We start from the raw sequence: 13,014 nt of genomic DNA, 5'->3' as shown, positions 1-13,014 counted from the left end.
GTCCATCACTTGTACCAGAAACGCAAAAAGAATTTAGTTGTCCTTTAATGTTTCATTTTTTGTTTAATTACACACTTGAACTCTTGAGTTGGCCCTGTGAACACCACCACCAAGTAGATGCATTGAGATGCGAGGAACCAGCATGGTTGCCAATACTTTGCTCACTAATATTTTGTATCATTCGTTTTATAATAGATTCATAGGACTAATCAACTTCATATTTTTGTTCAGTGCTACTACTCTGATGCTGCTATCGCCGATGGCTACTTTAGTGTACTAGCTGAAGTCTACATGCGCCAAGAGATTCCGAAATGTGAAATTCAGAGATTGTTGAGTCTAATCCTGTACAAGGTGGTGGACCCATCGAGACAAATCCGTGATGATGCTCTTCAGATGCTTGAGACTCTCTCTGTCCGTGAATGGGCTGAGGATGGCATTGAGGGTTCAGGAAGTTATCGAGCTGCTGTTGTTGGCAACCTCCCTGATTCCTACCAACAGTTCCAGTACAAGCTCTCATCCAAACTTGCCAAAGATCATCCTGAGCTGAGCCAGCTCCTTTGTGAAGAGATCATGCAGAGGCAACTTGATGCTGTTGATATAATTGCTCAGCATCAGGTTCTAACATGCATGGCTCCATGGATTGAGAATCTTAATTTCTGGAAACTCAAGGATTCAGGTTGGAGTGAGAGATTATTGAAAAGCCTTTACTATGTGACATGGCGACATGGTGACCAGTTCCCTGATGAAATTGAGAAGCTTTGGAGCACAATCGCTAGCAAACCTAGGAATATTAGTCCCGTTTTGGATTTCTTGATCACAAAAGGGATTGAAGATTGTGATTCAAATGCATCTGCAGAAATAAGTGGTGCTTTTGCTACATACTTTTCAGTTGCAAAAAGGGTAAGTTTATATTTAGCTAGGATTTGTCCGCAACGTACAATTGATCACCTGGTTTACCAATTGGCTCAGAGGATGCTTGAGGATAGTGTGGAACCATTGAGGCCAAGTTCAAATAAGGGTGATGCAGGTGGAAATATTTTGGAATTCTCTCAGGGCCCTAATGCGGCCCAAATTGCTTCTGTTGTTGACAGCCAGCCTCACATGTCGCCGCTACTTGTACGAGGTTCCCTTGATGGTCCGCTCAGGAACAGCAGTGGGAGCTTGAGCTGGAGAACAGCGGCTGTTGGCGGCCGAAGTGCCTCAGGGCCATTGAGCCCAATGCCTCCTGAGTTGAACATTGTTCCTGTAGCTGCTGGCCGGTCGGGCCAGCTCCTTCCAGCTATGGTAAACATGTCTGGGCCATTAATGGGTGTCCGCAGTTCAACAGGGAGCTTGCGTAGTCGCCATGTCTCTCGAGACAGTGGGGATTACCTCATTGACACTCCAAACTCAGGGGAAGATGGTTTGCATTCTGGGGTTGGAATGCATGGTGTTAGTGCTAAAGAACTTCAATCAGCCCTACAAGGGCATCAGCAACACTCACTCACTCATGCAGACATAGCATTAATTCTACTTGCAGAAATTGCATATGAAAATGATGAGGATTTTCGGGAGCATTTACCTTTACTTTTTCATGTCACATTTGTCTCAATGGACAGTTCGGAAGATATCGTGCTGGAGCATTGCCAGCACCTGCTTGTTAATCTGTTATATTCACTTGCAGGTCGTCACTTGGAGTTGTATGAGGTGGAAAACAGTGACGGGGAGAACAAACAGCAGGTTGTGAGCCTTATCAACTATGTCCAATCAAAGCGAGGGAGCATGATGTGGGAGAATGAAGACCCCACAGTTGTTAGAACTGAGCTGCCAAGTGCAGCACTTTTATCTGCCCTTGTTCAGAGTATGGTGGATGCGATATTTTTCCAAGGAGATCTCCGGGAAACTTGGGGTGCTGAGGCACTCAAATGGGCTATGGAGTGCACATCGAGACACCTTGCCTGCCGCTCGCACCAGATTTATCGTGCATTGCGGCCCCATGTAACGAGTGATGCATGTGTATCACTCCTCCGATGCCTCCACAGATGCCTTGGAAATCCAGTACCTGCAGTTTTAGGTTTTATTATGGAAATTCTGTTGACATTGCAAGTGATGGTAGAGAATATGGAGCCAGAAAAGGTGATTCTTTATCCCCAGCTTTTCTGGGGATGCGTAGCCATGATGCACACAGACTTCGTTCATGTTTATTGTCAGGTGCTTGAGCTCTTTTCTCGCGTGATTGACCGTTTATCATTCCTGGACAGAACAACAGAGAACGTGCTCCTCTCAAGCATGCCCCGGGATGAGCTTGACACGAGTGTCTGTGACAGTGCTGAGTTTCAACGCATGGAATCAAGGATGTGCGAGCCATCACCATCCAGTGGGAAAGTTCCTGCTTTTGAAGGAGTGCAGCCTCTTGTCCTTAAAGGGCTGATGTCAATTGCTAGTCACGGTGTCTCTATTGAGGTTCTCTCACAGATCACAGTGCACTCTTGTGATTCAATCTTTGGGGATGCGGAAACACGTCTGTTGATGCACATCACAGGCTTACTTCCCTGGCTCTGCTTACAGCTTAGCCAAGAATCAGTTGGTGGGGCTTCACCACTCCAACAGCAGTATCAAAAGGCTTGCTCTGTTGCGGCCAACCTCGCAATTTGGTGCCGTGCAAAATCGTTAGATGAACTAGCGACTGTATTTGTGGCTTACTCCTGTGGTGAGATAAAGAGTGTAGGCAACCTACTGGCTTGCGTCTCCCCACTATTATCCAACGAGTGGTTCCCAAAGCACTCAGCTCTTGCTTTTGGACACCTGCTACGGTTTCTTGAGAAAGGACCATCTGAATATCAACGCGTGATACTTCTCATGCTTAAGGCATTGCTCCAGCATACTCCTATGGATGCTGCTCAGAGTCCCCATATGTACGCAATTGTGTCACAGTTGGTGGAGAGCACTTTGTGTTGGGAGGCACTTAGCGTATTGGAAGCCCTTTTACAGAGCTGTAGCTCCTTGACAGGGTCCCAGCCACATGATCCTGGGGCATTTGAGAACGGACTTGGTGGGGCAGATGACAAGATGCTTGCTCCTCAGACTTCATTCAAGGCTCGAAGTGGTCCTTTACAGTATGCAATGGGATCAGGGTTTGGGGCAGGTTCCACACCGACTGCACAAGGCAGCACAACTGATTCGGGAATGTCACCTAGAGAATTGGCTTTACAGAATACCCGTCTGATACTTGGTCGTGTGCTCGATAACTGTGCACTTGGGAGGAGGAGAGATTACAGAAGGCTGGTGCCTTTTGTGACCAGTATTGGAAACACATAACATATCCTTCTAGATTGTCTTGCACATATGTTGGTAGATGGAATGACAGAAGTCTGAGAAGCTGGTTTTGCAAATAGGCATCTTAGAATAGCAGTATTTTGTTAATTTGTATAATACGCTGCTTTGTAGTTAGTCTTTGGAATGCATCCTACCCATGGAAAGTCAATATACTGTAGTGTGTATGCTTTCTAGTTAATTAATCGCTTCGTTATATGTGCAATTTCTAGTAGTGTTTATGCTTTCTAGTTAATTAATCGCTTCGTTATATAAGCAATTTCTAGTATTGTTGTAAGCTGCAAAAAAAAAAAAAAGAAAAAGAAAAAAAAGGATCACATTCACTTGTCATCTGGAACAATGTCCCTTTAATCTGCAAATAATTTTATTATAATTTGTAAAATGCTCGCCATAAGGATAGCTCCAGATAGCAACAATGGGACTGAGAATCCAACTTAACTACAAAACTCACTTGCACGGGTTTTACTGTAATTCATTCATGGGTTATTATTAATTACAAAATTCGTTACATCTATGCTCATCTGATGATTTTGTGGGAACTCACATCAGCATATGACATGATATTATAAGATGGCAAATAGAAAAGGTTCGCGCCTCGCAGGGTCTCATCAAATTTAATTTTTCATTGAGCATTATTAGAAAATACGTAAAAAAAAAAAGAATTCAAAGATAAGAAAAAACACAAATGAAAACCTAACTCCAACCTTCTACAACTTCTCTCCAAGCAGAACAGCTGAAGGATAAAAACAATCCCTTTGGAGTGGGGGTGGTGTAGTTTGTTTCCTGTACCTGCTGCAGATCCCACCGGCAAGTGTACTACAAGTAACCGTGTAAAACATGCAAATGAAGAAGCATGTATCTTCGTCCCCTTTACAGAATGGTGTATAAACTGTTCTGATCGACCTGTCAAAGAAAGATACCCGTGCTAAAGAATTAATAACAGTGGAAGGAAATGAAGGAAAATGACGTTCCATTGTTAAAAATTGGTCAAGATCACCCAATTTCCAACTTACATGAGCTCATTGGGAAATTTTGCAGTTGAAAGATATCCGTGCTAAAGAATTAATTACAGTAGAAGGAAATGACGTTCTACTGCTAAAAAATGGTGAAGACTACTATACTTCCAACTTACACGAGCTCGTCGGGAAATTTTGCACGTGATATTTTCATGAAACCTCACATCAACAAAGACCGTTACTAAAGAGTAGGAGAAAAACATGACAGTTTCAAGATATGCACTAGTATTTCTGTAATTTCAATCCACAGTCCACACAACAACATCCAATATTAACCACAATGGGTAATACAATATGCACAGGGGAGAGAGTACATAATCCAGAATGGACACACAGCCTTAATACAATTCTACCTATGCAACTTCATATCATGTATTAGCAGAGTTTGCCTCACAGAAATTGTGCTCATCAGTCCTGGTCCTTGTGGAAACCCTGATTTTGTAATTCATTCCCGATCATTCTGTATTTTCGGTGTCTTAACAGCAGTAAATGTGGCTAAACTCCTGGTCCATTGGTTTGTAACAGTAACAGGAGAGATCATTCAAGTGGTGATGCATCATTCTTCTTGAACAAGGCATAAGCATCACTATATATGGCTACCAGGTTTGAGACAACCGCAAGGACAATCATGAAAACACATAACATCTTGTCTTTCTTTGTTGCTACCCCATGACGATTCCTGAAACACCACAGGAAATCAATTTAGCATATATTACTATAAGTAATAAAACAAATTCTGGATACAACAATAGCTATAATTTTCCAATGACTGTCAATACAGTCAAAGTACATTTATCAATATTAGCACAGCAATTGTTCACAAAGTTTTTCTCCAACACGAAGAAACCATATTTCTCACATCTTTTACAACCCTTCCTGCTATTGCCCCCCACTCCACCCTCAGCCCCAACAACACAAGGAAAAAAAAAAAAAAAAAAAATTGAAAAAAATCTATAATCCTTTTCCAAGAAGGTGACAAAACCTTAAAAATTCTTATACATGATTATAATTCCAATATTAATATTTCCTCCCTGAAATTGCAACGTGTTGAATGGCAAGTCCTTTTCTTATTTTTGTATTTTGAAGAGAGAACCTAAAAAACAGAAAAATAAAATGAAAGAAAAGAAAGAAAGCCTCTGTGAGTCTGTGTAACTTGCTCATGAAACAGCAGTTGTAGAAGCCGTTCTCTTCTCCATAGTACCTCTATTCATTACATTCAGAAAAGAAATCCAGCTGTTCATTTGCTCTAAACAACAAAGGCAGAGAATCTCTAGAAAAAAATATTTCTTTTTACATGAAAAGAAGGCAACTAAATAAAGGCATTTTGCATATATTCCCTGAAAGGAAAATAACAGGATATCACCTGCCAATATATCATTTCTGGACATTAATTTTATTATTGCCCCTGTTGTTAGCCCAGTACTGGATCAAAAAAGATAAATTTTCTCTTACTGTTTAGAGAGCCATTATCATTTCTAACCATGAAAACCGAGCCTAAATCACTATTTTTTTTTTTTTTTGCAAATGACACGCTCTGAATTTCCTACTTGAAAACGTAATGATAACTAAACTTCCTGCTACTCCAGAAAACAACTTACTTGAGAGTAATTGCAGCAGGAAAGATGAATCCAAGGCAAACTGCAGCAGTTGCTCCAGTAAATTGGAAGGCATCCCAGATACTGGGTATGAAATTTGCACCCAAAAAGATGAGAGTAATGAGCCCAACGCTAAGCAATGCAAACCTCAAGTTGTCCAAAGCCAAAGGCCTTGAAGTCGGAAAGAGGAGGCCATCCATGTTCAGCCGCAATGGATAGAAAACAATAGGAAAGACAAGCATGAGGTGGGCAGCATAGCTCACGCGAACAACATCATTAAGCAGGGAGCCAAATGGAATGCTAAGGTCAGTGTCAAAGTTTGCAAGAACGTCATCAAGAGTTGCATCACCAAATAGAAGGAACCCAAAAAGGCTTGTCAAAACATATACAGATGAGCAGAGAGCAAGTGAAGTTTGAACAACAGCCTTTATTTGCATAGTGTCTTCAAGTTCATTGTCTATTGTATGAACTGCAAAATTTTCATGTTCCCAGACAGGTCAGGCTCCTGATATTTTAAGCCACATTTGGTTAAAAGGAAAAAAATACTAGAAAGTGAAAATAATAGAAAGTGAAGTACAGAAAGGAACATAATTGTAAGTTCAAACATTTTTGTAAAAATTTAGTAAGAAAGTGTCGAAAAATTCCTTGTCCTCATTTATATAAAATAGAATAACAAATCTAAATGGATTGTCTCAATTCAATATTTTTTAGACTTTTTAAAAAATGAGTAATTCAATATTTTTTTATATCAAGTAATTTTACCATTCTTGTAAAATATTATGCATAAACCTAGAGAGATAAAAAAGAAAGGGCATAATTGTAAGTTCAAACATTTTTCATAACTTCCCCAAGAAAGTAAATTTTTCCTGTGTTTTTTCAAAATAGCGAACCTTTTGGGAAACTTAAGTAAAGTTACTCTCTCAATATTTTCCTTTTCCTTGCTATCCAATGTCCTTAAATTTTGAAGAAGTTTTCCATTTCCCTCACTTTCTACTTTCTATTTAACCAAACCAAGCCTTAGCATTTTCAATTTAAAAAAAACTTATATAGACGAGCAGAGAGCAAGTGATGCTCGCAAAACAGCCTTTATTTCTGTAGTGTCTTCAAGGCCTCAAGCTAATTGTATTGAGTGAACAACAAGATTTTGATGTTCCCTAAAAGGTCAGGATTATGGTATTTTTAGCACTTCAACTAAAAGATGAATCTACATTACTTAGGATTGAGGTCAAAATGCTTTAGTTGATTTGTGCCACCAAACCAGGCATTTAAAAAACAAAATTTATAATCTCAACTGTCAGAAAACTATGAATCCATTCTTTTTAATTTTATTATTGCCAACCCTGAGTAAACTCACAACATTCGTTCAACTTATTTTACTGTGAAGTCAATCAAAAAGTTTGGTGACAACCTTTATTTCAGCCTGATAGGATTAGTTTAAGTTGATTAAACAATCAGTTGCATCGCATACTGCATAAGCATAAATTCATTAATTTGGTCAATCTAAAACAAACTTCGATCTGAAAAGCATCAATTGGAAGTCCAAGAAACAAAGATATTTAAATTTCATGTGGATCAGATCACATGCACAAGCCCAACCATATATAACAGAATCAAATTCAGGTTACTGGAATTTAACCTAATTGGTAAGTAGGTCTCTACAACCTCACTCTTTGGGTATTGAATAAGTCATACTATTTTCTGTCAATTTCATCGTCCCAAAATCAGCCAGTTAAAAACAAGATACTTGCACATAAACAATCATATAAATAAATAATCGTCTTGTATACCATTGTAGTGGCAGATGTACGCGGTGACAAGAACAGGGACTACAGTAAAGAGTTTCCAGAAAGATGCTAAATCACTGACATCAGGAAGCAATCTGGGCATCAAGATGCTTCCATTTATCAACTTAATAAATGTGATTCCCACTGTGATAACAAGGAACACAACAGCCAGCGCAACTGATAAGGCAGATGTGAATCTCAATGAATCTGCACCCAAAACAGAAGGCATATATGAATGATCACCACGTCATAGAGTCAAGCAAAGGTAGCCGTGCAATGAAATTAGTCTATTATAACAGTTAGGAATTAAACAACCTAATTTGGAAATGCTTCATTGACAGTTGACAAGCAAACCCTAAAAAAAAAAAATTTAATTGTATAGAAAATGAAAGTTTTCTCTTTCTGCTCAATGTCGGGTTAACTAATTATCAAACAGAGCTCATGAATATAACTTCAATCATTAAAATGAGAAAAGAAATAATTTTTAAATATTTTAACCTGCTGAGGTCATTGAAACTAGATAAAAAATAATAAACTCCCATGATTACTTATGTTACTCAAAAATCCAGCTTCAGACATCAAATAGAAGTCAGAGGTAGCCAAGTAGTTGCTTACAAAAATAAAATAAAATAAAAAACTATCAGGCTAGAATTATATATTTCCAAGAAACTTTAACAACCAAGATATTGAAACATATGGAATCATAACTGAGCATCTGATGTTACTTAAACCTACTAATGTTTAGCGTTTGGTAGTTAGTTAGAATTAAAATAATTATGCAAATGAATAAGAAAGCAGCTAATTTAGAAGCTATTTTACTAATGTTTAGTATTTGGTAGTTAATTAGAATTAAAATAAATACGCAGATGAACAAGAAAGCAGCTAATGAAGAAGCTATTTTAACTAGTACAAGTTTGCTAATCATTGGCAAATCAAAGCAAGACTGACCGATACGCTTTAAGGATGCCAATGGAGTGAATACAGCAAGAGTTGTAACAAGAAGAACAAAGGTACGTCCATTCCACCAGCACTCTCCAAACCACCCTTCCAGGACACCAGCATGGTGAATTCCACTAGAAGTTGTTCCAGAAAGCACATCACCTTCAAAATAATCATGAATTATTATTTTTTTAATAAAAACTATGTAGTGCTGTAAATATATAAAATTAGTAGATTTTTTCTAAATTTAATAAGTTGACAGTGTCCTTCAGAAAGAAAAAAAAAAAAATCACAATTCACATGAAAATAAATCTATCTAATGGATGTTTCATACCTATAATAATCATATATACTATGAGCACACCAATGTTGTTGATTAAAACACATATCTGCAGCAAAATCCTGCCATACTTTCCAAAGGCATCCCCCATAACACCTCCATAAGAAACTGATTTCCCTGCTCTACTGGACCTAAGTAACAGATCAATTGAAGCCTCTGTCAAGAATGCCATAAAGATGATCATGGCAATACCAAGAACAAGACCCAAGACTTTCATGGTTGCGGGCAAGGCCATGATTCCGGCACCAACAATTGTGGTCGACAAATTAAACACTGCCCCAGTGAAGGAAGCCCCATTGAACTCATCAAACCCAACATCTTCTTCTTGCTTGGTGGGCAAGAGGGGTACTATCTCATCAACAACTTGTTTGCTTTTGCGCGAGTTCCTCTCTTTCGCTGGCTTAAGGCTTCCGATCGTCATCTTCTACTTAACTCTTCAAGTAAAGATTATGGGTTTTCTGAGAAACAGCTAAATCTTCGAAGATTTAATTCAAGATCTGTATGACAGGGAAAGAAAAATGCTTATGAATCAGCTTCAAAACACACACACACAAAAAAAAAAAAAAAAAAAACCCTAGAAACCTGCAGATGCACAGTTTTGGACTAAATTTCAAACTTCCTGAAATTTTCGAACAATTTGAACTGCAAACAGTTTTGGACTAAATTTCAAACTTCCTAAAATTTCAAGTAAATAAATTTTTGGGAAATGCAGATAGTAAACACCTTCCGAATCAATTGAATCCTTTCAAGATAACCAATAAACGACAAATATTATGATAATAACAAGGCTTTCAAGAATGAAATTAGAAGGCGTGCAAAACACAAAACAACTAAAATCTGGAAACCCAATTTGTAAAAGCTACGAAAATAGACAGATCTACCTGAAATGTGAAACGATCGCAATCGAGGCTTTGAAGTCAATGGATATAATAGACTGAAAAAAATATTTCAATCAGAACCATAATAAGAATCATAAACCAAAAATCATAAAAACATAAAGATTATTTCAGTTATGGAGATTTCCCTAAATATATATATATAATATCGAGAAAGAGAAAACTTCAAGTAGTGTTTGAGTACGTATTATACTTACAGTTTTGTAATATACGATTTGACTGAGACACGAACATCACGTGGAGCGATTATTATTGTAGTTCTTGTCGTGGTCAAATCGATGATGATTTTAGGACTTACTACTTTAATTACAGACGAAGGACATCCATTGAAGTCGTTGTCAATGGATTTTTCCTTTCAAGCTGCCAGAAATGAAATTTAGGTTATACCTTCTCCCACCAGAGGTTCCGTGAACACATTGAAAAGAGAGAGACGCGAAAAAATACATATACGGTTTAAACTGCTAGAGTTTTGATAATTGGTTGAAACGATAGTTACCGTTAATTGGATTAGGAAAAATTATAGTCGTATTTGTTGCGACAGTGCAACATCGGTGACAACAAATAGAGAATGGTACGGCTTAATATTATAGGATTTTTTTTTTTTTTTAACCCTTAACCCTATTTGCAATTACGTTAATTCAAATTAATTGTGTCGTAGTGTTTCTGTTTGACTCGAAATGTGTTTTGAATGATTCGTAAAATACTACGTATTAATTTAAAAGTATCTTGTTATATATTGTAATATCACATCTTGATTTAATTATTGAATATTGAATCTTGTCCTAATCCTTTAAATCATACATATTGTCGAATTTCGAAAATAATGCCGTCAATTGAAATTGTGATTGCATCTAAAAGACATTTCACTATTCTAAGAAACGACTACGCTTCTTAAGCCTACATTTTAAATTAATTTTTTTTATGTTTTAGAAATATTATGCCTTTAAACCTAGATTTGAAATTATTTAATTTCTTTATTTGTGCTTTGGGAATATTATTATTTATAATATATCTGTATTTATGTGATGATAACTGCTTACAAATGGAATATATTGACAATTTTTTGATATGATTTCAACGTCAATAATTGATGAGTAGTGGGACTTGTATTTATTTATTGTATTGAATCACATAATAGAATATTTTTTATGAATTATTTATACATAATATAATTAAGTGAAGGGTCTCACTTCTTTATTTATTACATAGATGACTAATTAAGAAACATCTTCTTTTTATCTGTTATATCTATGGTTTTTTCGGGATGAAGAAATATTTTTTAAAAAAAAAAATCTTTTTTCTGTAGTTAGAAATAAAAAAAGAAGGGAGTATCATATAGATTGAAAACAGAGAGAAAATCATCTAGAATCTGACATTAATTGTTTTGATGTGAGCGTGAACATAAGTCATAATGATCAGTGATGTAGCTAGTTAAAAATTTTAAAATTATAAAGTTATGACAATCGATTGAAAGACGTGAATATAAACTATTATGGTGTGCTCACACTTTTGTTTCACTGTTCATTATCGCATCTCAATAATTATAGCATAATTCGGAATTGACGTCATGTATTAAAACAATTATATACTTTATCATATTTCTCATATTTCGAAATTAACGTCATGTATTCAATCCCGAATTATGCCATAATTGTTGAGTTGCGATAATGGACATCAAACTAATCAAAGTTATTCACTTGTCGAATTTTGTATCATGTCTCAAACAAGCAATAAAAATTATATATTTTATCATATTTCTCATGTTTTAAAGTATAGAATGATATCAACCCCGCTTGCGCCAAACTAGTTAAATTGTTCAATTATCAAATTTTGTATCATAATTTAAACAAGAAGTATATATTTATCACGTTCTAAAGTACAGAGTCATGTGTTCAAATCCTTCTTAAAAATAAAAGTGAATTTGTTCCAACTTTACATTGAAGAAAAATAATTGTGTAATAGAGATGGTACACATCCAACTTGCAAGGATGAATTATTAATGTCAAGACAAACTATAAATAATGCGTTCACTTTTATGTATAAAGTAGCCTCCCATCATTTGTTTCTTAATTACAAATAAACACATTAATTACAGGCAATAATCTAATGCTTTGAAGCCAGCTTAGAAGCGTCATCATTAATAACTGTTTGCACTAATTGCAGTCACTATTACTCGGCACTAATTAACACCACAATTCAGAATAGTATAAATATATAGAGCTATATTATTCTATCAGAATTGACCCAGTCAAAGTCGCTGACAAATTAATAAACATACGTTGACTGCAATTCTGGGACACACTAGAATTACCCAGCATTGTATCCAGCATGAGAATACTCTAGTCATTTTGGTCAATTTACTCCATTCAAATATCATAATTCATAATAAATTGTTAATTTTTATAAATAATTATAATTCTTAAATCTTTCACATATGTCGCTCTCAACAATAATTTTACTTAAAATGTAAAATGTAAGGTTAGTGGTGTATCATGGATGAGGAAGCAATTTGATTTATTGGTGAAGAACACTTGTGTCAATAATGTGGCCTATGTTTGGACAGATGGGAATGATTAAGACTTGTATTTAATCTTGGAGGCAAAGCTAAATTACAAAAGTGTTGGTATCAAGTTGATTTCTATAGGTTGAATCTTGTCACATGTTATTTGTCAATTAGCGGGATTGTGGGTTGTGAGGATTGGCTAAGTCTTAAAAGGGCCGGCACAATAGCCCATAGGAAGTTGTAGATAGGCCCACTATTTGTCCCATTAGCTGGATTGCGTTCCTTGAAAACACAATAATTTTGATAATTTTGTCCCATAGGAAGTTTTGATAATTTTGGCAATGGTTTTGTGTTATTTAAAACCTAAAAAAACTACAATAATAAAAAAATTAGTTAAAAAAGATTTATTCTCTGAAAACTAACTTTTAAAAATGTCTTGTTTCAGATTATTATCTTTCAGTGCGTATATGATGATGTTAATAGATTTTTTAAACTAAAATAGTAATAATTGTTGAAAGTATTTGAAATGTGGTATTAAAGACTTTCTCTTCTTCTTCTTCTTCTTCTTCTTCTTCGTCTTTTTTTTTTTTTTTTTTTTTTTTTTAAATGGTATTTATTTATAGTCTTCT

At 36.1% G+C, this 13,014-nt stretch overlaps 2 protein-coding genes across 5 annotated transcripts in view; one reads left to right on the top strand and one right to left on the bottom strand.

Annotated features, from left to right (window-relative positions):
* Positions 1 to 3,974, top strand: part of LOC132287159 (uncharacterized) — a 35,565-nt gene extending 31,591 nt beyond the window's left edge. The window contains exon 18 of the mRNA XM_059789679.1: positions 232 to 3,974. Coding sequence (XP_059645662.1) covers positions 232 to 3,297 — 3,066 coding nt within the window. The 3' untranslated portion in view covers positions 3,298 to 3,974. The remainder of the gene's footprint in view (positions 1 to 231) is intronic.
* A 543-nt stretch (positions 3,975 to 4,517) lies between these two features.
* LOC132287160 (amino acid transporter AVT6A-like) lies at positions 4,518 to 10,271 on the bottom strand. Of its 4 annotated transcripts, XM_059789681.1 has the most exons (7): positions 10,080 to 10,271; positions 9,868 to 9,920; positions 8,981 to 9,483; positions 8,656 to 8,808; positions 7,711 to 7,914; positions 5,927 to 6,392; positions 4,518 to 5,007 (listed from the first exon to the last, which is right to left on the bottom strand). In XM_059789681.1, exons 3-7 carry the CDS (start codon positions 9,405 to 9,407, stop codon positions 4,866 to 4,868), a joined length of 1,392 nt encoding a protein of 463 aa, XP_059645664.1. In that variant the 5' UTR covers positions 9,408 to 9,483; positions 9,868 to 9,920; positions 10,080 to 10,271; the 3' UTR covers positions 4,518 to 4,865. The 4 variants fall into 4 exon arrangements, with proteins under 4 accessions (XP_059645664.1, XP_059645663.1, XP_059645665.1 ...); XM_059789680.1 differs by lacking the exon at positions 10,080 to 10,271 and having other exon boundaries at positions 9,868 to 10,041; XM_059789682.1 differs by lacking the exons at positions 9,868 to 9,920; positions 10,080 to 10,271 and adding an exon at positions 9,710 to 9,812.
* Positions 10,272 to 13,014: the final 2,743 nt, after the last annotated feature.

The sequence above is a fragment of the Cornus florida genome, unplaced genomic scaffold (genome assembly GCF_030987335.1).
Source record: "Cornus florida cultivar Cherokee Brave unplaced genomic scaffold, ASM3098733v1 CherokeeBrave_3.0.0_Hap2_Chr11, whole genome shotgun sequence".
In the NCBI taxonomy this organism is placed as follows: domain Eukaryota; kingdom Viridiplantae; phylum Streptophyta; class Magnoliopsida; order Cornales; family Cornaceae; genus Cornus; species Cornus florida.
The sequence above is the reverse complement of the archived record's forward strand: the minus strand, read 5'-3'. Positions and strand labels throughout refer to the sequence as shown.

What these genes read in the sequence shown, in the direction of transcription:
- LOC132287160 (XM_059789681.1), bottom strand. Translation starts at nt 9,407, where the DNA reads ATGACGATCGGAAGCCTTAAGCCAGCGAAAGAGAGGAACTCGCGCAAA. An exon ending in AGTATATATGATTATTATAG is followed by an intron (nt 8,809 to 8,980) that starts GTATGAAACATC and finishes ATTATTTTGAAG; the next exon opens with GTGATGTGCTTTCTGGAACA. An exon ending in GGCATCCTTAAAGCGTATCG is followed by an intron (nt 7,915 to 8,655) that starts GTCAGTCTTGCT and finishes TTTTGGGTGCAG; the next exon opens with ATTCATTGAGATTCACATCT.